The sequence below is a fragment of the Convolutriloba macropyga genome, chromosome 1, assembly GCF_964194025.1.
Source record: "Convolutriloba macropyga chromosome 1, txConMacr16.3, whole genome shotgun sequence".
NCBI classification, from domain to species: domain Eukaryota; kingdom Metazoa; phylum Xenacoelomorpha; order Acoela; family Convolutidae; genus Convolutriloba; species Convolutriloba macropyga.
The window spans coordinates 66,899,313-66,924,813 of NC_134468.1; the positions used below are offsets into that span (position 1 = coordinate 66,899,313).

Genomic DNA, 25,501 nt, shown 5'->3' on the forward strand with positions numbered 1-25,501 from the left:
GGGATGTAAAAATTAAGTAAAATATAGAACTAAGCTAGAGAAAAACACTTTTTTGATGAATTAAAAAACACAGTCAAAAAAACTCCGAAAACGACTCAAATAGTTGTCTCTATCGATACAACCACCTTTTAAATTAACTTTCATATACTAAAGCGAGAACAGAACAAAAAATTAAGTTAAAAATGAAAATTAGCCCAACAAACCAACCGAACTAAAAATTAGAGAAGTCCCATTATTTCATTATAAAAATAATGAAAAACTTTCTAAAACTTTTTTGCAAAAGATAAGCCATGCAAGGCGCAGAAACTGGCAGAAATGGTTCCAAAAATTATTCATTTTCCGTCAGTTTTCTCGAAAACACTATTTTATGCCACAAAAATCTAATTATTTGGTAACCAAAAAACTTTGAGCAATAGGCGTACTTTGTCCCCAGTAAAAGCGATAAAATAGAACCATGCCAGAATAATAGTTAAAAAAAAACTTGCAACTAAAATTTGCAAAATAATTCAAAAATCTCACGGACGGATTACCACAAAGCCCCAAACTAAGACCCGAAAAACTGAAAAAAGTACCTGAACATGCAAATGCTTAAAATTATTATAATAACCTATCAAACTACTTACATAAAAAATATTCGAAACAAAAAATGAAAAAGCCGAACGCGTGCAAAAAAATTTCACTAGCTTCCAGAAAATAAAGTAAAATGCATTTTTTCCCTTTTTAAAAAAAGCGCCTAAGTGGGCTGATGAGGGTCAAACTCTTTTAAGAACCGCCCTTCCCATCATGAATTTTTGTCTCTGGAATAGTTTCTGTGAACAGCATGATTAGAGTCGAGTAAACGGAAAGACTTGGAGAAATTAATGTGCTACTTGTATATCCCGTTTTTAAGGACGGTAAGTCAACAAGGTTGGACGAAATATCTGAACATACATAGCCAGTAGAATACGGGAAACGACTCCAAGAGACGTGCATTAAAATCTCTCACCTAAATCAGAAATATCAGAAAAAATGAATAACAAAAAACAGCCGAATATAAAACTACAAAAAGTGATTTTAAGAAACTGTTGACTAGATTTTCTCTTAAGGTTTTATTGTGGTGCTGTGATTCTGCTGGTGTGTGTGTGTATGAGTGGGAGGCTGAGGTGTTTGTAGTCTGGATAGGCAGGAGGGACGGTTATGGGACGCAAACTGCACAAAATCACCTTTCGACCTTGAGTATTACCAGCAGTTCCTCGTTACGATGCTTTAGTAACTAAGTTACTGTTGAAGTTAATGTTCGAAAACTAAGCTAATGTTCGAAAACTGAAGTCAACGTTCGAAAACGGAAGTCAATGCTCGGAAAACGAAGTCAACATTTCAAGTCATGCACAAACTTGTACTAGTTCTGATCTTGGAGTGGTAAGAATCTATGGAATACCAATACTCGCAAAAAGACCTCAAGACTAATGTAATTGCTACAAACTTTGATAGAGAGCAATTCAGAAGCGGTATTAGAGCATTAATATTTATATACTAGCAATTGAAAAGAGATAGCATTTGAAGACGAGATTTTTTCCCTGGTTCATTTTTGCCAAATAATTTTGATTTTAGATTGGGAGCATAGCAGAACTTAACCTTTTTTCAATGCAAGGATTTTGAAGTGTCTAAATAATGAAAATGCTCTAGAAAATTATTTAAATCTAGATGACAATTATTTGCCTGGCAAAAGTTTTCAGCCCAAGAATTGGGAGAAGAAAGACAAAATAAACCAAGTGAATTGAATCAGTGTGGAGCAAGGCTATATTAGTGAAACTGAAGTTCGAACCCTGACCTTCACGTTGGCAGCCTGACATCTTAACCACACGGCTACAAAGGCTTTAAGTTCTTTCGCTCACAATCCCTTTAAGCAATGAACTTCATTTCCCAACGAGAGCAACTTAGATCAATTAAAAATGATGAACTAAAGTGTGTTGTGTGACAAAGTCACTCGATAGTCAAAGAACATTCACTAAAGCTATAGTCATAATTGCGCAAAAGCGTCAAGCAAACATTTTGCATAAAAAAGACATGTTTACAATAATTGCTTCAAACTTCATTGGAGAGCAATCAAACAACATTTTGATACATTTCTTGTTCGAATTCTAGTGGCTTCGCGTCGTATATTTATAATTGATAGCATTATGTCGTCTTTATTTTTTCAGACAGATGAGTAGCTCAATTTTTTACTTTTCTCTTTTTGACTAATATCTATACGGATCGAAATCCTGCTTGCTCCCAATTCAAATGATACTTACACGAACTGATAAAAATATCGAATCATCATAAGACTGCGTATCAGCAGAAACAATCAATGCGCCTATAACGTTTGACTGATCTCTCGCCTCTTTTTATCACATTTTTATCAAAAAATTCGAACACTTATTAAGCAGACAATTATTTGGAAACTTCTGCTCTTGGGAGAGTTAAGTCTTGACCATCTAGGGTTCCTCAGAGAAAAATTATTGCTATAGACAGGAATAGCAGATTATTTGAACAAGCACTTTTGTTTGTAAAAAGCAGAACCTTTTTGAAAACTAGAGCAACGATGAGTATATGCCTCCTGATTAGTTACGCCATTACAAATTTCTCATCAACATCATTCTTATCATAGCATAATGATGACAGTACTTCATTCTAATTTATCCCGAGACGCGCCGCATTTCCAGACATTCCCTTGAGACTACATCTTATAAAATGAGCTATTGTTCATTTTTAACACTCAAATTACAACTTGCTGCTTAACAAATTTCAAAAATAGGGAAAAAATTGCTCCGCTCTATTTTTAATACGCACTTTTTTATGAAAGAAGAGCGACCTGTAAAGAGTGTTAGTTTTGCCGTACCTTGTAAACATATATTTTCCGTCAGCATAGCTTTTAAGTTCCGCCAACCAGACAATAGACATACACAGGTACAGGCCTCTCCTACCGTCTCAAGTCTTTCAACAGCCTATTTTTCCTGAAAGTCTTCTGTCTGCAAAATATTTGTTTTAAAAATAACTCAAGCACAAAGAAAGCCCTCCCTAACTTTAGAGATGTTTCCGCATAACGGGCTATTAGAAGAAAATTTTTCTGCTTGGACTGAAGTTCGTTCGAAAATCGTTGACTAAAATATCAATGTTATCTGAGATTTAGTAAAAGGGTAAATGCTATTTTTGAGACTTTATTTAGCTTACAAAACTGAGCCAGTTGACTGGTTATTTGAAAAACAGTTTAAAATAAATTATGATTTTATCGTGTTAACGGTTTTTAAATGCACTTGAAATGACAATGCACTTTGCTTCAACTCCAACCATTGTTAAATGTTTTAAAATCCATTCATCAATCTAGCGTTAAAATTATTAACGTTCAAAATTCAATTTTCGAAAAAATGGGTTGCCTATGAGTAACTTGCTAACATTCTTTCACACATCTTAAGACACAATGGGTTATTAAAAATGGCTTTGATCATTCTGGTAAGAATCTCGGCTGTTTACTGAAAGAAAAGAAAAAATCCCAAAGGAGAAATTCTCACATTGTGAACAGAAAGGTCTTGCCCATTAACCCGAATACACCAAGATAGGCAGACTTTATATTTTTGTAATAATCTGTTGTTAGAGTTAAATTTAATTGCGAGGGTATATGAATTATGGTATCAAGACATGTTGCCTAAAATGACAAAAATTTCCCGAAGATAAGCAATATACACCAGTTCTTCTAAGATGACCCAGAATTTGTCAAGATAATTTATTTGAAATAGATAACCAGAATTTTATGCATAATAATTGTGGGTTAACTTCTTCAAAACAGATGCACCAAATAGCAAAACGATGTCAGCAACTTAGGATGAACAGATACAATTTTACTGGATGATAATAAAAAATTAACAAGCATATTTGATTTTAAGCAGTATTGAGAACTAAAATTTTATTCAACCGGGCAAACAAATATACGATGACAAGGTATTTTTAGGAGGAGAATATATGGTTTGGATCTAATTTGCTCCCTCCTGCTAAAGACAGGCACGATGATAAGTCTTAATGTGGTTTTAAAATAGGACCAATAGTGTGGGTGGAGGTTAGAAAAGATCAGATAGCTTTCTTGAGATTGAATGCAACACACCACCGACGAAAATATAGACCCCTCAAACGATTACATTTAAGGTAGTCGGGGCACAGGGATGAGGGACTTCGAGTTTTGCTCCCCAGAGCTTGGTGGAGGAGCTAGAGTAATAGAACATTCACTGATCCAGTCCGCGTTCAACTTCTGCATCAATGAATTGAAATGTTTAAAAGAAATGAATTTAAACCTGTTAAAGTACTCTAACCATTTAGCTAACAACGAAAAAATTGCATGTAAAGTGAGCTATACTGTGAAGTAACAGATAAAAGATTCATCTAGTTCGATTTAAAAATGCATGTGATTTTAGGTATTTGTTTACTTTAATTTGTTATGAAGTGTTCGTAATTTTTATTTGAAAACCGAACACAAAATCAAATGATTGAGAGTAAAACATTCCACAAATGTACAAAACTAGTTTAAAAATATGAAAAATTAACATGTTAGATAAATATGCTAAATTTAATAACATAAATGCGTCCGAGACGTCACCAAAAAACCTTCAATTCTCAACCTTCTATCGTTTGAGCATGATGCTTACTTCCCTTCCATTCAACTTAAATTATCAACCTTAACGCACTGTGGCATAACATTGTTTCCAACGGACAGAGTGAACAACTTGTTAGCTACCTGTCAGTCAGCTGAGCCCAGCCGCGACTGAGAGCAATTTCAAATATTGCTCTGAGAAGACGACCTGCATTCTGGGAGATGAAGACCATGTCACACGCAATTGCAAAACCATCCAACTTCAACTGCGAAATGTACGCTTGCAGTAGGATATTCACCTGGAACACAAACACCCATATTTACACACCAATCACAATTCACACATAGCCTTCCACTTCATATAGAGAGCTAGAACCTTTCGCCCTGATGGTTACATGACAATATACCCAATGTGCAAAAACATCCAATGCCATGATGCCCCATTTATTCCCTTTTATCTTTTTGATCGCTAATCCGTTTGAAAATTAGCACTCGGTATTACAAGCGTGTTTTAATAGACTTAAGCGGATAATTTAATCCCATGTTCGGTTGTCATAGTTATAAGTCGAATGGGCCACTGAGGAGTCATGGCCATAGCCACTAGCCACCAATTACATTAAGAACATGATAAATATACTTTTGTGCATTTTAAGTTATCTTACTTTGATTATTATGCTAAATAATCCTTATGGTAGTTTCAACACTAGCATAAAATATTGGGCATAAATTGTTTATTTTCTCACATTGTGTATTTTGGCATTGGGTATTTTGTCCCAAAACCAGCCCTGATTATTACAAGCATAGCAGGCATATTGCCGCAATAGTTGCTAAATAGACTTCCGTGCCGTAAATTCTGATACCGAAATGAGATGAAAAAGTTATCGGCGCCTCTTAAAAAATTAAATACTTTTAAATGAGGCAACGCTTTTGTAATGTTGAATGAAGTAAGTCACTCAGAATCAAAACCTAATCACCACAGGCAGAGCAATTTGATTGAGATGAGATAGAAAACTTTTTGTGTGCAAAAACTTTCTACACTGGAGAGGTTGGAACCCGTGATCGCACGAATAGAAGTGATGGACCTTAACCACTCGGCGATTCCGCCTTTCGAACCTCCAATTTAGATCAAGCAAAACGCAAGAAAAAATGCGTTAAATAGCCACTTAAAGAACAAGCGAAAGAAGGACCGCCAGACAAAATCCCCAACAGTGCACAAAGACTTTTTCTAGTAATTAAAACAAAAAAAAACTGACAGATTGGACAAAACCGCCAAATTCGGATTAATAAGAGTGCATTTTTAGAAAACAAAAACCTATGGTTATCAAGACATTCAATGCATGCATGAACTATCAAATGGAAGTTTCTATATACACTAGTTTTCTGCGAAAAAGTCTACTCAAACATCCAAAAATAAGAAAATTAAAACCGAGCCAATTTTTTTAAATTGAGAAATTTACCCATTTTGCACATAAATGCATTATTAGGCTCTCAAACTCTATGGTATCAGATTCAGAGGGTTACATAATAATACAGCATCAAAAAAATATTTCTACAACAAACAAAACTATTTTTATACAAGACGAAAAATTGAGCCGAGTAGACAAAAAAACGGCTACAAACGGGTCTCTTATATGCGCCATTAGGGTCTCTTATATGCGCCATTACCCAAAAAAGATTCATTCACTCAACGCAGAGCATGAATAACAATTGGTTCACACGGCAAGTTTACTTACTTTCGCTTTTAGGTTAAAAGGTCGTTTAAACAAATAGTACTTCCGGTAAAAAAAAATCAAGAAAACCAAAACTCCTCTTCAAGTAGTAAAAACCAAGAGCAGTGCAATACAGCTACACTCAGCTTGCGGCTTCGAAGCTAAAAGAACAATACATCACAGTTAGGTGCATACATGATTATCTCTCAATTATTCATTGAATAAGTGAGATTTCGAGAAGAATAAAAATTTGGAAAAATCTAAACATTTCAACGTTTATAAATACTATCATAAAAAAATTTCATGATGTAAAGTACAAAAATGTCATATTGTAAATTATACGTGCCATAAAATAACAAAAAAATGTAGTAGTAAGGGAGAACATATATTGGTTGATATAACGATTTAATTTCTAGTTGTTTGTTTCTAAAGCAGACCTGGGTAATTAATTGAGTTACTAAATAATCAAAACTTAAAGCATAGCCGGCAGCTTGCCGGAAAATAGCCGCGATAGAAAGGGCTTGTGGCCTTCCGCGAGTTGAAACAAATAAAGAAATAAAAAAAGATTGACTAGACTCTGATACTCAAAAATTAGGGCATATATGTTTGGCACTACATGGATGCACACTTTTGATCTTTAACTAGTAAATGCTCATAAAAATTTAAGTTCATTAGGTGATTTCACAAGTCATTTTTTTGAGTGAGGCAAGTCACGCAATTAACCTAAAAGCAAAAATGATGTCACGAACACAAATTTTAACTGCAAAGCAGTAGAAGTCACTGAAGTCATTGAAAAAGTCAATTCCAGAAAGTCAATGTATGACGAAACATAAATCTGTTAGAATAAGAAAAAAAATTATGACCGCAATAATAGCCGCCTGGAATTGCTGATGCGGATATTAAACAAAACCGATGAATGAGAGGGGTTCCAAATCAGCACGTGGAGAAGGGTGGACGACGTAGTGTATGGCTGGGTGGGGGGGGGGGGGGGGTGAGCGAGTAAGGGGGTGAGAGGAGGGGGGTCAAACTTCCAAGATAAAAAACCGCCCTTCACACAACAAATTGTCCCAAAACAGGCTTGGTGAATCACAAACATAGAGAGTAGTAGCCCCTAAGCCTCCAAAAGAAGTGCTCAGCCAATTAATTCCATCCGGGCTTTAACTGTTATCCCGTTTTTGAGGATGAAGAGTCAAAAGGGACAGATGAAATATCAGTCAAGCAAAAAATTGCATAAAAAGACCACAGGACTAATGTTATTAAATATAGCCGGTTAATTGTCATAAAATAGCCACCGTTGACGCACAGCGGGATCGAAACAGATAAGACAGAAGAAGACAGAAATTGAATTTTTCCTAAGTTTCAAAAAAGTTCTAATTCGATGCGCGGTGTCAGTTAGATTCCACAAGTGTACTTATCAAGAACGTCATCTGATTTCTCAAAAGTTTCCTAGCTCCTTGCAATTTGGTCTCAAGCTACCCCTTAAAGTACTCATATTTAATTTTCCAAATGGAAGCAAAATTGGCGCATGCCTCATTCGACTGTCAGAAGTATACTACCAGCTAATCGGTACAGCTTTTGAAAAAAGCTGAACTTCACTCAAAAAACACAAACCGACTAATGTTAGCAGAATTGCTCTCGAATGACAGGCAGGTGACCACGACTGGATTCGAATTATTGACCTGCCGCTCCTTAACTAGAAGCACTGGCCACTCAGCTTTCACGACCTTCTTCATGGTATGCTGCAACCGGTTTACATTAGCAACAAGCTTTACTTCCAGATACCTCCCGATACCTCAACAGAAGCACTGACAACTCGCCTATCAGACCTTTCTTACTGCGGTGCTGCAATATTACTGCGATTTTATATTCAGAAGAAGTTTTATTTCGGAGTGAGAGCAATAGAGATCACACAAAAATGAAAAACAGAAGCGTTAAAAAGTCACTTGAGAAGTCAAAGAATGTTCTAGAAGAAAAGCGCAAGAACAGTCAAGCAAAAAATTTGCATAAAAAAGACCAACACGTTTACAATAATTGCTACGAACTTCGTTCAAGAGCAATTAATAAAGAGGTCAAGCTTGAAAGAATTACTCAGTGAGGTCAATCTATGGGAAAGGTCCTTCCCAACATGAATTTATATCATTTAGAGTACCGTTCAGCAACTTAACGCTATCGGAATTTACTGGTTCATCTTATTTCTTAAGACGAAAATTCGCAAATAACTATCAACGAAAAGTTCGTTTGAGAGCAATTAGTGAGATTTTTACATCTTCTGAAAGCTGTGTATACGATTCATCTAAAGAAGTTTTCCTTAGGTTGTACAATGTCACAGAAAATGTATTTCTGCTTCACTCATGCACCAGTTGCTACAAAACTGTTTCATTTGTTTTGGTATCTTGTTTTTATACAAAATACAAAAACTTTCCGAATTTTTTTTAGCATTATCCAGGTATTATATCTTGTCACTGTCACAAATAGTTAATCGGGAAATTTATCCCGAATGAGGGACTTAATAAAAAATAGAGCAAAAAGTTCAGACATTTCTGCAAACTAAGAGCCATGAATTCAATAATGATTGACAACAGCAATTGTTCATCCAATTTTAAAAATCTTTTCAAGGAACTTCATTCTTTGACAAATTTCATTCTTGGTCAAATGTTGACTGATTAAAAGGCAAGACACTAGCTCAGAGGTCAGCACTGAGAGCGCAATGTATTTCAGTTTGTAGCTGCGTAACTGTGTGTGCACACAGATATCAATTTTAGCATGTTGTTCTCAGTTAATGATAACGAATATAAATTATTATGTATAATAATGATGTATAAAAAGTACTAATCATTAACACTAATAGTAGTTGCTTGCCTTTCCAAAGCATGAACTGTGAACATTCAGAATTAGCACCGTGGTGTTGACAAGTGGTCCCCCGATTAGGGATGTCGTCTATTTTTGTAGAACACGGCACGGAAAGCTTATTTCTTTGCGCAGAGCTGTTCTATAGTACGAGTATACGAGTACAGCCAGTTTGCTACCTCTACTGGTCTTTAACACAAGTCAGTGAGTCATAGGGCTGTTGGATCTTTCAGGTTTCGGTTCGGTTTTCTTTGAAGAAGTGGTAGATATGGTGTGGGCTTTCATCACGTGAAGGACAGCATTTCCTAACGCTGGCATATATAGGAATCAGGGACAAAAATAGCAGAGGGCATTATCCGTTTCTGTTGTGCCAGTTGGATACGAGTTATGCATGACAGCCTCTGCTCAACCTCTGCAATATTTTTGGTGGCCATTTAATCTGTTCTTCCACTCACGGACTGCGCTTTGATGAATATGTAAGCGCTTGTCTGTATTATTTGCTAAGTTATAAGCTGCTTGTATGACTTTTCATCCGCCAACAATAAGTCTCGTATAAGTCTCACACAAGGAAGATAACTGGCGGAGAGTAGTTCGATGATTGGCCTGGTGGTTTTGAAGCAGTTCCTATCCGGTAGTTTTCACAACTACCAGATAGGAGCTGGTTTGCCAACATTTCTGTTTGAGCTTTTACAGGCAGCATTATACCTTCGCTCAGAGTTGTGTATTTTAGCTAACGTAAGTACCTGTTTTCTTAGATATAGTTAGTTTTCAGAAGTCCTGAATTGCTCAAATTTCAGTTGAATTTAAGAAATGAAAGCAAATAGAATAATCAATTTGCTTCTGGTGACAAATTATATGCACGCACTACTTCGGATCACATCTATCGTGCTTAGTCCCTATATAGGGTACCAATTTCGAAAATTTGATTCTCGTGTATAAAAAAACAACTGACTAACGTCGGGCGAATTGCTCTCAAACGACCGGTTGGCTTTGCCAGTAGCTAGCTACGTTTCAGTGAGGCTGACTTTAGCTTAATTGAAATGACGTAAGCTGAGCGCAGCGTGGGGGGAGGGGGGGCTGATGGGGGGGGGCAACAGTGCAGTGAGGAGAGGGAGGGGATGGGGCTTTGGCTGCACAGGGCCCTTACGGCCTGAGCGATGTGCAGGGGTGTTGATTAGGGGGGGGGGGGGGGTGGGGTGGGGGTGAGGGGGGCTGATGTGAGGGGGGTCAACCTCTAAGAACCGCCCTTCACACCATAAGTATAAGTCTCCAAAACAGTCTGTGGATTGCATACTTGGAGACTAGTGAGCTGAAGTGCTCTAAGAGCACTTAACGCCTGCTGGGAGCTACCTGTTTATCCCGTTTTCGGGGACAAAAAGTCAAATGGGTCAGACGAGAAGTCAGTCAAGTGAAAAAACGCATAAAAACAGACCAACAGGACTAATATAATTGCTTCAAATTTGGTTTGAAAGCAATTAAAAAAAGTTTGTTCATTCTTCAGCCGAAATGATAACCAATAGGAGCTACTAGAGACATTTAAATGGTTCAGTCGAATACGAGTAAACAACAGTATTTTGTGCTGATCAACAAAATTTAAGACGAGTTCCTCTCAAACAACAGACGAGTTTCCAACTATAGCGTGCTGAAACACATGGGGACACAGAGGAGGCCCGAACAACACGGGCTTCAAATATAAAATTGCTCACAATTTTAGCCCCATGGATATACGTTAAATTGGACAATTAACAAAAACTTGGGGTACTTTCTTTTTTTATTTAGCAAACTCTGAAGGAGAGCCAAGACAAGTCAATAAAGCTATGTATGGTAACTCTCTGCAGAGTAATTCTAATAGAAGTTTTCCTACTGAAATTTAGGTTCCAAGTGTGGTTTTTATGTTTCCTTTTCCAAATATTTTTTAAGTGTTTAGGTTCGCAAATGTCCGGTATTCTGTTAAACTGAGAATATTTTATAAGTACTGAGGATGAAGAATTGCAGTGAGTGTCGCAAGAACGAATTTGACAAAGAATGAAAAAATCGTGCCATGCACTTCTTATTTATACTTTTTATTTACATTTTTGCCAAATCAGAATTGAGCTCGTTCTATGAATAGATAGTGAATATTTTATAAGTTTTATTTGAGTCTGAGTCTTCATGATCGATACTGCGGCTATCTAGAAAAGCGCTTAGCATGGGTTGGAAAACCCATTAATATGTGAGATTGAGTTCTGGTTTTTTAGGGGTGAAATGCTGAAGTTCGTTGATTTGTTGTGCGTGCTCGTATGAGCAAGTTTTGCTTGTGAAAGAGTTCACAAGAATGAGTCTGTTGTCATTTGTTGCCGATGAAATACAACTTTTATCGCTGAGGTCCGCAACGTCAGTTTTATATATCGTGGTCACTCTGTTTGTGGTGTGTGGGTGGAGGCATCAGGTGTCCCAGGGCTTAGATTCTCAATTATCCCGCTCGTAATTGCGTTGGTAGTTGAAGTTCTATAGTGCAGGAAGAAAATAACCCAGCAGATTGCATTAGCGATAGCAGTAGTAGCAGTGAATACTAAAAGCTGAGTTAATGGAGTCTTTTGAATAGTATTAAGCAATGTGATTCCCAAGTGTCTTTTTTATTAGACTTCGTAGGATCATAAGGAAATGGATTGGCCGAAACCGGGGAAATTTTAATGGGAACGGTGATTGTGAATTAAAGATTTGAATTTCATTTGAATACTTAATAATTCGATTGACTGCTAACGGTCACGAGTTTTTGATACAAATCTGTTGGGGGGAGGTAGATTCTTCCTTTTTTGGATTGTGTTTGTTGATTTTTATTTGGATTTATTATTTGTGGAGTTTAACAATAACAACAATTGTGGTTTCTGCGTAATCGCAGTGGAACCATAATTTCAATGAAGTGTTATGGCTCGACAGTTAACTGGGTTAAAGGTGTCAGGTATTCTATCGACACATCCAGAAAGGTTTGTTTTTTTATAGTTTTAAGTTTTTTTTTCACTTTATAAGATCTTTGAAATGGCCTTGTTTAGGCGTACCCGGCAATAAACTGATGTTTTGGGGGATAGAAGTAAGTTTAAGGAGGAGTATCTAAAGAGTGATAAGTAAACAGAACTTGGTTAGAAAGAAGTTCCATGGGTTGACGGTTCTGGGATGAAGAGTTGGCATCATTAAGGGCTACCTTATTTGAAGAGGGGAGGGGGTCAATAGTCGATGAAAACGGTTGGCCGAAGTTGCCTTCAGAGATTCGAAATAAACAAATAGTCAAGTTAAAGGAAGATTTTTGTAGAGAAGTGCAAGTGCTTGATGATATGAATCAAGTTGAAAGTTTTATTGATAATATGCCGGCTTATCGTGATGAATCACACATATGCTAAGGTATCAGCCTATGAATGTTTGTATGGCTCAGTCGTTTGGACTTTTAATATTGAAGGAATTCTTAATGGATAAATTCCCTCCGACATAGATTGTAAAAGGAGAGATGCAAAGATTCAGTTTAGCCCTTGGTGGGTACGATCACATTTAGAAATAGGTGGAAGTGATAGTATATCAAAGATAATTGTAGGAGAAAAACTTTTTCTCATGTGGGAGCTAAACGACGTCCAGTGCATTTGATAATGTAGTAGGAGCACCCCAGTATTTCATGGAATTAATTAGATGTGGTCCTAAAGCTAGTGAGCTAACGAGTGATATTTAGTTCTATATATCAAATATGTCTAGTGTTTTATGTCAGCCATCACTCTTTGCTCATGCTGTTTTATTTATGTCATTGGGGGTCTCCCTAGTTACTGGCTGGGAAGCACATGATTTACGACATTCAAGAGTTGCCCAAAGGACATTTACTTCATATGAGATGGGTGCTCGAAAAGTTGAAAAAAAAATTGAAAGACAGTCAAGGAAGCCGCTTTAGAATGGGCATAAAAGAGAGATAAGGACGTCGATGGCTCCTCAGATGTTACGAAGCATATACCATCTTTTGTAAAAACAATGAATTCACTAAGACTAAGAGACCATATAAGAAAAGGGTTAAGTGGGGGAAGTGCATAAGTCTTAAGAAATTCAGTAAAACGAGAGACGCGGGCGAGGTGGAAGACCCAATTGTGTATACTTTCCTGCCTCCAAAGGATCCTTCCACGCTCAAGTTTAAGTTTTCATAATTTGGGCTACGGCAGGTCTGCATTTTGATAAAAAAAAGTGATTGCCCGACCTTTTAGAGATTGTTATTCCGAGCTAAGATTGTGATGCATGTGTACAAAAATGGTTGACCAATAGTAGTTTGATACAAATTCAGGAGCATAATATTTCTTTTTGAAAAGAAATTGATCTTGTTGTCAATTTGACTCAACCGGTGTAAGAGATTCGTAAAATATAATTGCCCCGTGTTGGGAACTTCTGTCTCAGAGTTAAAAAAAAGCTTTTTGGAAGAAAGAAGTGTGATTATTTAGTTTGATGTCAATTTACCCGCGTAACAACTTTTTTCTGAGAAACACACAATTTGAAGATCTTTTCTCTCACCTAATATGTTGTGTTGAGTGTTTTGTAGTGGTTGCCCTCGATCCATTATGCGGTCTTCGATGATGAGAGAGGTCTAAAAAACTAGGTAAGATTGAGGTAGAAAGGGGTTCCAAACGTGAAAAGGGTTGACTGTGAGTAATCTACTTTTCTGTAACTTATATTTTTAATTTTTGTTGAGTAAAAAATCTGTAAAAATCAGGAATATAATGAAATCTAGTTCAATATATATATATATGAGGTCTACATCGAAATGCATTGTTGTGGGGGATTAGATTATAATGAAGGGGTCTGAGGAGGGGAGGTTGGAAGTGTCAGGAAAGTATTCATTATGTTGTTCCTATGTGTCTTCGAGGGTGTCGTTGGTAGAGTTTTTAAGACAGTTAAGAAATGGCTTGTAGTAATAACAGCTTGGGCTAAATGTAAATGTCTTCAGGGTGTAGCCCGGGTCAACAAATTCATCAAAAAGGGGAATGAATTCTTCGTTGCGAACAATGTAGTCATCGAACGTCACTAGCATTGCTCGGCGACCATGACGTAAGTAGAGGTACATAGGGAAAGGGAGAACTGTTGGCAGGTAACCTGCGTCGTGGTCTTGTCGATAAATCACCCAATTTATAAAGGACGAAATTATATTGTGATTAAAACTACTCATCGTAGTTAATATTTACTATTTCAAATTATCCGTTTAGAAAATCCTTGTTGCTAAGTTCTAAAAATGAACTAACAGTAATGTAGGAGGGAAATGTTTTTCAAAAAATTATTTTGTGTCTGGTGTCTTCGAAAGTGCTTACCCAGAATACAATGGACTCGTCAGGAAAGTTGAGGAATAGACTTAAATAAAAAAGAAACATTGAAATCTATAAAAAGTACATAAAAAGAGTAAATCTTGTGGTTGTAAAGTCAAAATATGGGACAGTGTCTTCATAATGTTCGAGTGAAAGAAATTCAGGGGTAGAGGACCTGGGCATTCATGTGTTTGGGGATGTTTAATTGGGGGTTGTCTTTGGTGAGGAAGCGGGTTGGCTGAAAGGGGAACTTGCGATTGGGGAAGGGGTTAAAGGTTCGTCTGAAATAATGTCGTAGTCGGGGGATTCTGGGGTGTCGGGATGGGGTCGGGATGCTGTGGGTGTTGAGGGAGACTGCTAATGATCATTGGATGGTGAAAAATGGAACCGGTGGTGGTGTTTTGGTTATCGTTATGTAAACAGTTTTGGATTTCCGACCAAACGGGGTACGTGTAATCGATTGCGACAGGGTATGTGTTCACGGTTACTGTTTATAATGAACGCCTGGCGTATATTGAGTTTGATGAGTGGTTCCTGGTGTACAAAATATGAAATTCTATATCTGTCGATTGTGGCGTTGTAATGGTTAAGGTATATAAAATTGCGTTTTTGTATTTCCAGAAGGAATTCATAAATTGGTTCAGTCATTCAAAATTTCTATTTTCATACAATCTCGTAAATGCTACTACTGGTGTCTGTTTGCTGCAGTCAAGTAATAAATAGTCAAATACTGCATTTTCTCAAGTATTTCCACTTTTCTGAAATTAATTCCCTGTCTTGTGATTGGTTGGTAATTCAAATTTTCCCTTTTTGCTTTAGCTTTGTTAAATCGTGTATTTTTGGGGGTCTGAATTGTATTGGATTTTAAAAATGCGCTTCCTCCTCTGAGGTTAACACTGTATTTGTTTTCGTTTCGTTTTAAGTTAGTTTTATTTGAATCTTACGTGGCAGGTAAGTTGATTTATCATTTTCTTCCGATTGTTTAGCAGTGATTCCTTGGTTGTTGTTTCGGTACTGGAAACTGATGGTCCCTGCTTTCCTCATTTTGGATTCCAAAATTGAAGAAACTCAAGAATCCTTATTTCCTCGAACAAAGAACGTTGTTGCTTATTTCTGTGCCGCGTGTTTTTCGATCGGTTTTTATATTAAAGCTGGACTGCGATTAGTAAGGTGCAAACTTCTTTAGCGCTAGTGCTGATAACTAAGCCGCACTTTAGAGGTTTATGAGGTTGGCATTATAAAGTAAGTTTCTTCTTTGTTTTTTTAAAGTTTTGTGTTATTTCAGATTTTTTTTCCAAATTTTGAAATAGTATCTTTGAGGAAAGATTTAGGAAAAATTTTAAGACGAGTTCCACAAGGAACCCGGTGAACCGTTATTCTTTTTTTGGTCCGAATTTTCGGCTGAAAGCTTGAGGGTTGCAAATCTTCTAGTTTATTAAGATATCGCACTTAAAAGTTGAAAATTTTGAATTATTTTCAAAGTTTAACTATTTTCAAAATTAGTCTCCAAGGGAAAATTTAGGCATTTCTTCAAATTTATGTTGAAAAAAAGTGTTTTCATTTTTTCACGAAGAAATTTTTATTCCTTTTTAGACACTTCCGGTGTTCATGGTTCTGAAATGGGTTGGTGTTTTTGGTTGCGCATATTTGTGTAAAATGGTTGGGAAGTGACTGGTGGACGTCTGTTAATATGTTCAACCGTTAGCGTGGGCTCTCCCCATTTTTGCAGTCGTTTGATGTAGTCACTCAATAAGGTGTGTGTATTCGTGTGCTATAGGTGTATTGCTGTATGTCGAATTCAATTTTAATTTCCAAAGGCAGAACAAGTGAGCATTTATAAAGTGGATGTTTAGGATGCTCTTGTAGATATTCATAGTCATTGATTGCAACTATCTGCACTGGCTTCGTTTTGATCTTTCTCCCTTCGTGTTTTATTCAAAAAGCAAATCTGCGGTGTAGTTTTGCCCATTTATGTATGGGAGTAAATGAGATGCAGAAAAATGTGAGGTGCAGAAAAACACTTATCAGGAATGAAAGGAATCCAAATAATAGTGACATCTGCCATGGAATGTATTCTTTCAGACTGTTTTCAAGCTTGGGCTTCAGTGCCTGAATTTTCTCCAGAAATGGTTGCGCTATCTTTTCGATCGTTTGAGTTGCTTTTTCTTGAATCAATTAGTTGGAATTGCGCCTGTATTTGATGTAGAATTAGAACTTGTGTTTCTGATCCTGATGAGAAACTTTCTAAATCTTCAAGTGGCGGTAGGAATTTGAAGACGGTACTTATTGGGTCAGGTAATTGGAAGCCTAGTCGTATTGCCGGTACTCAATCACAAGCGGTAAGATATGATCGTAAGTGAATGTTTGGTCCACGTAAATGTTTTCAACAACCTAATGTGAAGATGCATACTCTACATCCAGGATGCTCAATCCTCGCTAAAGGATTGCTGCAATTACCTGCGCTCTCGATGAGTGTATAGTCATCGATTGCCGACGTAATTAACCAACAACCGAAGCCGAGATTCCGAGCCTTTTCAGTCAATGGCAATTCATTTACATCCAATTGACAGCGTTACAATGCAAGTAGCTCGTCGTCGTGGTATAAAAGTGTGGCCACGCAGGACTGATAGGTCTCCTTGGTAGAAATGGCTTTTGTGCAATTTGCGTATTTCTAGGACCCAATACAATTTTCGAGCTCTTTGTCATCAATTTTCGAGCTCTCCGTCGTCTGACAGGACCATGTATTTGACTTCTAGGAGCCAAACTAAAGCTTTGCCTGTATGACCGTCTGGAATGGGGATGTGAATGGCATGTAGCACGTTCATAACTGTGCTTTTGGATGCCATCGGTATGGCCAGTGTCAAGATTAGACCTGATTCAATTGCTTCAACCTGTGTGATCAATTTTGTCTCGTAGTACAAAAGAATAACTTGGATCGGTACGGCGAGTGACAATCGGTCCTGTAGCCCATTTTGAGTGTACCATTGTGAGAACTTCATGGAGTTGTTGACGGTGAACCAGTGAAATCGGTAACAGCTGATTCATTAATGGTGTAGGTGAGTTCAGGACATTAATGCATAAGTTGTACAAAGCTGCTCGGTAGGTTTTAATGTTTGCCAGGATTGTTTGAAAGATGATGCCTTAAACAAGACAATGCTGGTTAATTTGCTCCCGCAGGTAAAAAAAACTCTACACAGTTTTTCATATGGTGTACATTTTGGAGAAGCGCAGTAAACTGGCCCTCGGCTAGCTCCCAGTTTTTCTGTGTTTTAATCCTGCGCTTCTTTTATGGCTTTCAGTTCTCCAGAGACTACAAAGAATTTTTTCTTTTGTTTAGTGGTGATTTGCTCGACATGTTCTGATAGGTATTGGAGATAAGTCACAGCTTATTTAATGTTTTCTTGGTTTCGTTTCATTCTTTTGTCGCATCCACCAAAGACTAATTTCATGAAGTACAGTAATTTGTCTCCAGCGCCAATGCCTATTCCCAACGCTGCGGCAGCTGGTGCAGCAGCGACGACGGCTGCTGGTTTGCCAGAAAAGGTTGAATAGGTCTCGTCATTTGAGCGAAGGAGTTGTGACATTTCTACCTCTGACGATTCAATATCTTTTTGTGCGAGTTTGTTTTCCATAATAGATTGTTTTGCAATCCATTGTAAGCCGGATGTTGATTCAGTCATGTTAGGATATTGGAGTGGGCAACCAAAATTTTTTAAAGTCCACAAATTTCCAAGTTCTCCAGTGAGATTTTTAAGTTTCGATACTACTGTTTTATTGTAGACAGCGTAAGGGACTAGGATTTCTGTCTTTAAAATTTCTTCAGTTAAGAGAATTTTCTAATGAAAGTTAAAATGTACACCATCTTTAGTTGTCACAACGGGCTGGTAACTTAATGTGATTCGGATATTTGTCAATAAGTGAAGAAGCAAGCAGGCTGCTGCTTAATTTGGGAGGTAGTTGAACATTGCTGATAACGAAGCGGTTTATTTTAGAATGCCGCTGATTCCTAAGAAGGTAAAATTGAAAAATTAATTTTTTGGTATTTTTTGTGGTATATATATTGAGTGCAAACAATTGTCATTGGACGAGGTGTTAACCAATAAGGAAGCAGCAGCAAGACAATGACGTCATAGTGATTATTCTGTGTCTTTAGCGCGCAGTTCAGAGTTTGGTGGAGATTACCATCACTTTGTTGTCTATCGAGAGTAACCGGAATGACCCGCCTTCTATTTGGCCTTCAAAGGTTGATGTGGTCAATTGATTCTAAGTCTTTGATTTCATATTGTGGTTTTATTGGTCGCAATCGCATTCTGAGTACACATTTTGTATAGTTTGTGTGAACTTTCCCCACAATATAGTTGGCATTTGTGAGTCCTTTTCCCACTCGGTACATAGGAATCCATCTGCTCTGTTGTTTGTTAATATTTGCGACTAGTGTTGTACATTTGTCGTAATATTTCTTGTATTTGAGGTATGAATGAATAAGGTTTTCTTTCACTGAAGCAAATAGCTCAGTTGTTTTATCCTGGATTTCCTTTATGCATTCGGCTTTTGTTGTCAAAGACGTGTGTTTTGAAAACGTAGGTCAAGTGGGTGGACTGGTGTGCGCTCGTGAAACACGTCTGATGGTGTACACCCTAGTGCCGGAGCGTAGGCGGTGCTGTGTATGAATACTGCAATATCAACGTATCTATGCCAGTCTGAAGACGTTTGGTTTTCGTTGATTTGCAAAAACTGTTTGAGTGGAGCGTGATTCCTTTAAGTAATTCAATTGTTAGTGCGGTTTTCAATGTGCAGTGTCTGAGTTTGATCTCAAGATTTGTGACGAGTTCGCTCATTGAGTGTGACGTAAAAGCCGTCCCTAGGTCAGAGATTATTTGTGATGGAATGTATGAATGTTTCAGAAAGACAGATATAAGCGCTGGGGCTACAATGTCCGCTTCACCTTTCATCAAAGGTATTGCGAATAGATATTTGCGAGAAGACGTCTATTCCCGATATGAAAGCTTAGGGTGAGGGGTGTAGTTTTTCGACAAAGTCGATGAGTAGTACATCTGCACGAAAATTTTGTAAGAAAGGCATTGGTTTTAGGAGTGGTCTCAAGGCTGATGTGGGATTAAATTTTGTTTGTAGACAGGTCACGGAATTTCGGATGTAGCCAGTGAGTGTTCCTGTGAAGTTCGGGAAATAGAAACGTTTTCCAAATTCGGCTATGATACGCAAAACTCCTTTATGTCCGCTCCAGACACTGTTGTGGATGCGGAAAAGTACTTCTTTTCGAAATTGAACTGGAACACAGTATTGTTTGATAAAGCTGTTGCCTGTATGATTGTAGAGATTTCTTTGTAGCACTCTGTCAAACATAGCAAGTGTTGGGTATTGTTTCAGGTACCTTTTCAGGTATTGTTTCAGGTAACTCTTTTGATGTCTTTTTGTTGTTCGGCTCCGATTAAATGGCGAGCGTCCGGTTGTATCAAAGTCATCCATTGGATTGTATTCGTGTAGAACCTGAAGGTGCGACGGTCATATTTGTAGAACATGAACCTCTTCATTGATTTCTGTTTCATCTTTTCCGTTGACTGTCTGAAAGAGAGTGTTTCCTAGTATTTTCCTTGGATATTTCGTGCAGGAGTGTATTCATTGAGTTGTCCGGGGCTTCGGCGGTAGTGTCACTTTGGACTTCACTGATTGGCATCTTTCCTTCGGGTTTATGTGTATTCTTGAAAGGTAATCTGCCACGAGGTTGGCTTTTCTAGGGATAGGTCCTAGCATTATGTCAAAACTCAAGACGTGATCTAATGCGTTCCACAGCGTTGTTGGAAAGATCTTTGTTTGAAAGAATCTGCTGACAGCTCTGTAGTCTGTTGGGACTAGTACTGGTTTTTCGCATCCCCAAAGGATGTTTGCAAACATATCAAGGGCAAAATGAACGGCAAGAAATTCTTTCGCGTAGATTGACATATTGACGTAAATTTTGTGTTCAGACGTTCCGTTTGCGTGTAGTCCTCGATCATTAATACAAATCCCGCAGCATAGAATGATGCCTCGGCCATAATGGCATATTGTCTATTGGTCATCGGTAGCCTCAGTGATACATCGCACGCTGAGTGTAGATCTTGTGTCAGTTTCGTTAACTTTACGTTGTGTTCCTCGTTTGTTTCGAAGTCTGTTTCTTTTTTAGTTAATTTATAAAAACAAGCAGCTTTTCTCCGAGCTTTGGTATGAAGGCTTTGTAAAAATGAAGAAAACGCCACAATTTTCTGTTTGATGGGGTTCAAACCCTCTGAAGTTATCGTGTTCCCCAAGAACTGAATTTCCTTCAAACCAAAGGCGCATTTATCAGTAGATGGCTTCAATTCTGATTCTCTTATGCACGTAAAGACTGCTGATAGTTTTTCCAGCATATCTGGGAGATCATGAGCACCTATTCCAATCTTGTCTACGCATTGAGAACATTTGTCAACTATAACTACGGGGTCAAGATTCTGTCGCATGAATGAGCTGAATGCGCTGACACTTCTTCGAAGTCCTTTTGCTAGTCTTTTAAATTCACATGTTCGCGATGCAAAGTTGAAGTCGAGCAGTTGAATAGATTGCTCGTCGGCCATTGGCACGGGATAGTATCCATGCCTTCCATCCATTTTGCAAAAGACTTTTTGCCTGCAAGATGGATTCCTGCATCAGCTAGGGTTGCTATTGGGAAATTTTTGTTGTTGTAGTCATTTTTAATGTGGTTGATTTTACGCAGATCTAATATTCGTCATTTTCCATTCGGTTTTGTCTTTGCAAAGATTGGTGATGAATATCGACTGAACGTCTACGTTTTAATCACACCGTATTATTGTAATAAGGCGAGTTGGTTTCTTCAAATTCATTTTTCTAGTCCTGTCAGTTTGGATGGATCTTCAGTTGTTTCTGCGGTCGGAAACCAACATTTTGCGTTGTGGTTAATTGTGATAAGATTAAGGTGGCCCTTCGCTACTTTCTCTACGTGTTTCAATCTGGTTTGTTGTCTTTGGTTTCCAGCAACTTGAGCTCTAATTGGATCATATAGCGAGCTCGTTCGAGTGTGATTATCATGGTTGCTGGTAATGTGTTTCTTTCGATTGTCATCGGTACTTCCGTTGTGTTGATAGCCATTACTTTAATTGGTTCCTCCTTCAGCATTTTTCCTATCGTACTCGTGAGGCAGACACCTATCCTTTCGAATATTGTTGTAGGCTCTACTATTCCAATTTGGTGATCTGCTTCTAATGGTTGATAACACATGAGCTCAAGCAGTTTCTGTTCGCCGGGGTTATTACTCAAGTGGTTGTTTTAAAATAAAATTTACGCTTGTTATTGAATCGTTTTGATGTTTTTGAGCTTGCCGTCTGCATCAAATTCAGCTGAAACGTGAAATCAGGGAAATGTAGATAGCGGTTGTGGGCGTCAAATGTCAAATGTGGTGCCTTTTAATGGGTTTTTGCGTTAGATGATTATAGATTTTATCGGAAAGGTTTTGACACATAGCGCTACTAAATGCTCCAGTGTCAGCTATGACTTTCATTGAAATTTAGCCTAATTGAATGGGAATCAGCAAAACGTTTTCGTCATAACTAGTTGTACAAGAAGAAATATTCTGTAGAAAAGCATGCAGACTATTCAGTTTTTGGCTGTTAGCTGAATGGCATTGTGGCGTCGCCATAAGGTGGTTAAATCTGAGTGCAATCACGTGCGGTATGCAGGTTGCTTGCGCATATCCCGCATTGTATTAGGAAAAGGTTGTCGCTGGTTGTACTGTTGACTTTGGTTGTTGTATGTGCTTGTCACGTTTGTGCCTCTTCCTCTACCTCGATAGAAGGGTGGTTCTGGTAAACTGAGTAGCTTCTATTTCAGTATGGTGTTCAGTAAGCTGTGTTATTTCTGTTGTATTTTGTGAAAGGCTTGTAGAATTTGTTTTGGGCGGTGTTCGGCCATTTTGGTGGCGTTTTTTGTGGGACTGATGCCTGAATTGAAGCTATTCCTGCTGCCATTATATTTTCGACCGCTTGGTTAAAAACAGAGTTATTGGTGTTTGTTTGCAGTCGTCTTTTGACTATGGAGCATAAGCCGTTTACTCCGGCATTGTCCAGTTCTCTGAGAAGAAATTTTGTAATTGAACGACATCCCCTGTAAAAACTTTTCTCCGATTCTTCTTGTCCAATCCTCATTGCAGTCAATTCCGGCACCAGCGTCATCGACGATTGCTAAGTTTGCAAGCCGCTGTGAGTCAGCTGGAAAATCGTCTGGTTGTTCTTTCATGGGACCAAAATTTCTGCTCTAAGTCTAACTCAAATTTACGCCCTTAGTCTGGACCTGAGTAGCGGTTGCGTAACTGTTCTTATGTGCCATCATCCAGGGCGTTTCGTGTGTTTTATGGTAAGCGTAGATAACAGTTTAATGCATTTCCGCCGAGGTTTAAATGTAGGTACCGGACTTTTTGGTTATGATCCACCGGAATCCTGGCAACTGCTATGCTTGCTCTCAAACGACCTTCAAATCGGTCCCAGTTTTCGTTGGGTAGCCCGGCAAAACTTTTGAGCAATACGTGTGGTAGGTGCGGCGCGGCCATATCTGGTGTAGTATTATATAAGTGAAAAGAAGAACTCACCTGTGGATCTTGTCCGTTTGCTTCCAATCAACAAGTCTGCAGGTCTGGAGTATTGGTTTCTGTGAGTGGTTTTTCCTGTCTTAGCTTCTATAAGTTCGTGTATATCACCTTCTAGGAGTTTAAGCTTTGGTGAGTTTGAGTAATTTTTAATGATGAATATTCCGTACCTCTTGGAGATCGGAACAATTTTGACGTCGGAGAGTTGTAACACGGCATCCAGAATCAAAACAACATGAATATGGAGACCATTGATTCTTTTCTTTGAAGCTTAAGCTGTGGTAATCTTTTCTGATTCAGTTTCTTCAAATTTGCAGAATGACGCTCTTGATCTCTGTCGCTATATGGTAACTCTCTGCACGAGTAATTCTAATAGTTTTCCTACTGATATTTAGGTTTCAAGTGATAAATTTCCCAGAAGAGTAAACATTAATTTTAAAGAAACATGAATTTTGAGACAATTGATTTTTTTTTGTGAAGCTTCGGTTGTGGTAACTTTTTCTCTGATTAATTTTCTTTAATTTTGCAGAATGATGCTCTTGATCTCTGTCGCCATATGGTAACTCTCTGCAGAGTATAATAGTTTTCCTACTGATATTTAGGTTCCAAGTGCGGTTTTTATGTTTCTTTTCCCAAATATTTTTCAAGTGTTTAGGTTCCAAACGTACGGTATTCTGCTAAACTGAGAATATTTGGTAAGTTCATAGGATGAAGAATTGCACTGAATTTCGCAACAATGAATTTGACAAAGAATGAATAGATTGTGCGATGCATTTCTTATTTATACTATTTATTTACATTTGTTCCAATCAGAATTGAGTTCCTTCTAATAATAGATATTGAATATTTTATAAGTTTTATTTGAGTCTGAGTCTTCATGCTCGATACTATGCAAGAACGGCACTCGAACAGTTAAAAGAAAAACCGTCGATAGGTGCTTAATAACGACTTTGTCGCTACAAGTTGTCGTTCGAGGCCAAGCAAAATGAAACACAAAAGTCATTCAAATATTCAAATGCGGAAAAATTACATTACTGGTAGTGGTTGAAAAAACTAAACATTTTCCTGCTACAAAATTCATTAAAGAACAAGCATAAATTAAATTAAATTAACTGAATACTATTACAAAGCATGATTGTTCGAGTTCTCGGCAATGATAATCTTTATTGAACTTCCTAACAGAGCTAAAAAGTCATCAAATGTCCTTCAGTTTTCCACCACGAGGCCCTCGTGCTGATCCTGTCAATACTGATCTCAAAAAGCTAATAAAGTCGCAAAAAGCTCCTCCTTAGAAGAGTCTACATTTGCACTTCTAAAAACGATTTCAAAGCAGATTTTGAAAAATTATCTAAGAGGAAAAATCGAGTAAAGTCTAGGAATACTCAGAACTCTAAGAGTTTTAGCTGAATTTTCTTAGACCTTTAGAGTTGAGAATTTTATCGCGCCTCTTATTCAGAAATATGTCACCACTCAATTCAACAAACGTACCATTCGCTGTAGATTAGACATTTTAGCACATCAGGCTCAACATTTTGTATATACATGTATAGACGACGGGATACTTCAGTCGCCTACAGCTGAGAAGACGTGAACTACAAGTACGTCACAGTTTCCGCTCTCTTAATAACATTTTTGAAGGATTTCAGGAATAATTATCCTGTTCAGCAAATTGGAGAACAGACAAACTTGAAAACCCGACATCCTTGCCATCATTCCCGTCATTACTCTCCATTTTCCATCTGCGGGCACAAATTTGAGCGAAATAGATTTAAGGAAAAATAACCTGATAAGAACCTAAAGCATTTTTTTTACCCATTACAATTTCCCAATCACTTTAGCTTTGCTATCAAATCACATCAGTCATACAAGGGTCATTGAGAAATCAATGTTGGCCTGTTTAATTGAATGCTGTACATAAATTTGACAGCACTTGTTCCTTCTTTCAGGGTTAATGCAGTATAAATGTACACAATAAAATATGGTGTACAAGACTGGGCTCGCAAGGTAGACAGGATTTCACTTAAAACACTCCGGAACAACCTTGCTGGGAGATTGCATATCAGCCTTATAAACAGACTCAGCTGTTGCAATGTCAATTGCTTTTATAAATATACACCAAAATGTACCCAAAAGTACACCACATAATAAATAACCAACACAGCCGCCGGCGAATTTGAATTCAAAAATTTCGAACGGTTAAATCTTTCATTTTATACTGAGGTGAACAAGAAAGTATTTTTCACGTGACCTTAACCTCCATCCCACGCGTATTTATTCTTATTTAAATAAACGCAGTGTCTGGGAGGGGTAGCTTGAAACGACTTTCGGAAATACACTTTAGGCATTTAAAACAAAATTATAAAAACAAATTATTCTCTTTTTCTCATGAAGAAAAATATTCCTTTCTTTTCTGCAC

General features: G+C 37.7%; 1 protein-coding gene across 1 annotated transcript in view; it reads right to left on the reverse strand.

Moving 5' to 3' along the window:
- Positions 1-25,501, reverse strand: part of LOC142341807 (U5 small nuclear ribonucleoprotein 200 kDa helicase-like) — a 252,374-nt gene that overhangs the window by 74,675 nt on the left and 152,198 nt on the right. The window contains exon 20 of the mRNA XM_075393052.1: positions 4,745-4,899. Coding sequence (XP_075249167.1) covers positions 4,745-4,899 — 155 coding nt within the window. The remainder of the gene's footprint in view (positions 1-4,744; positions 4,900-25,501) is intronic.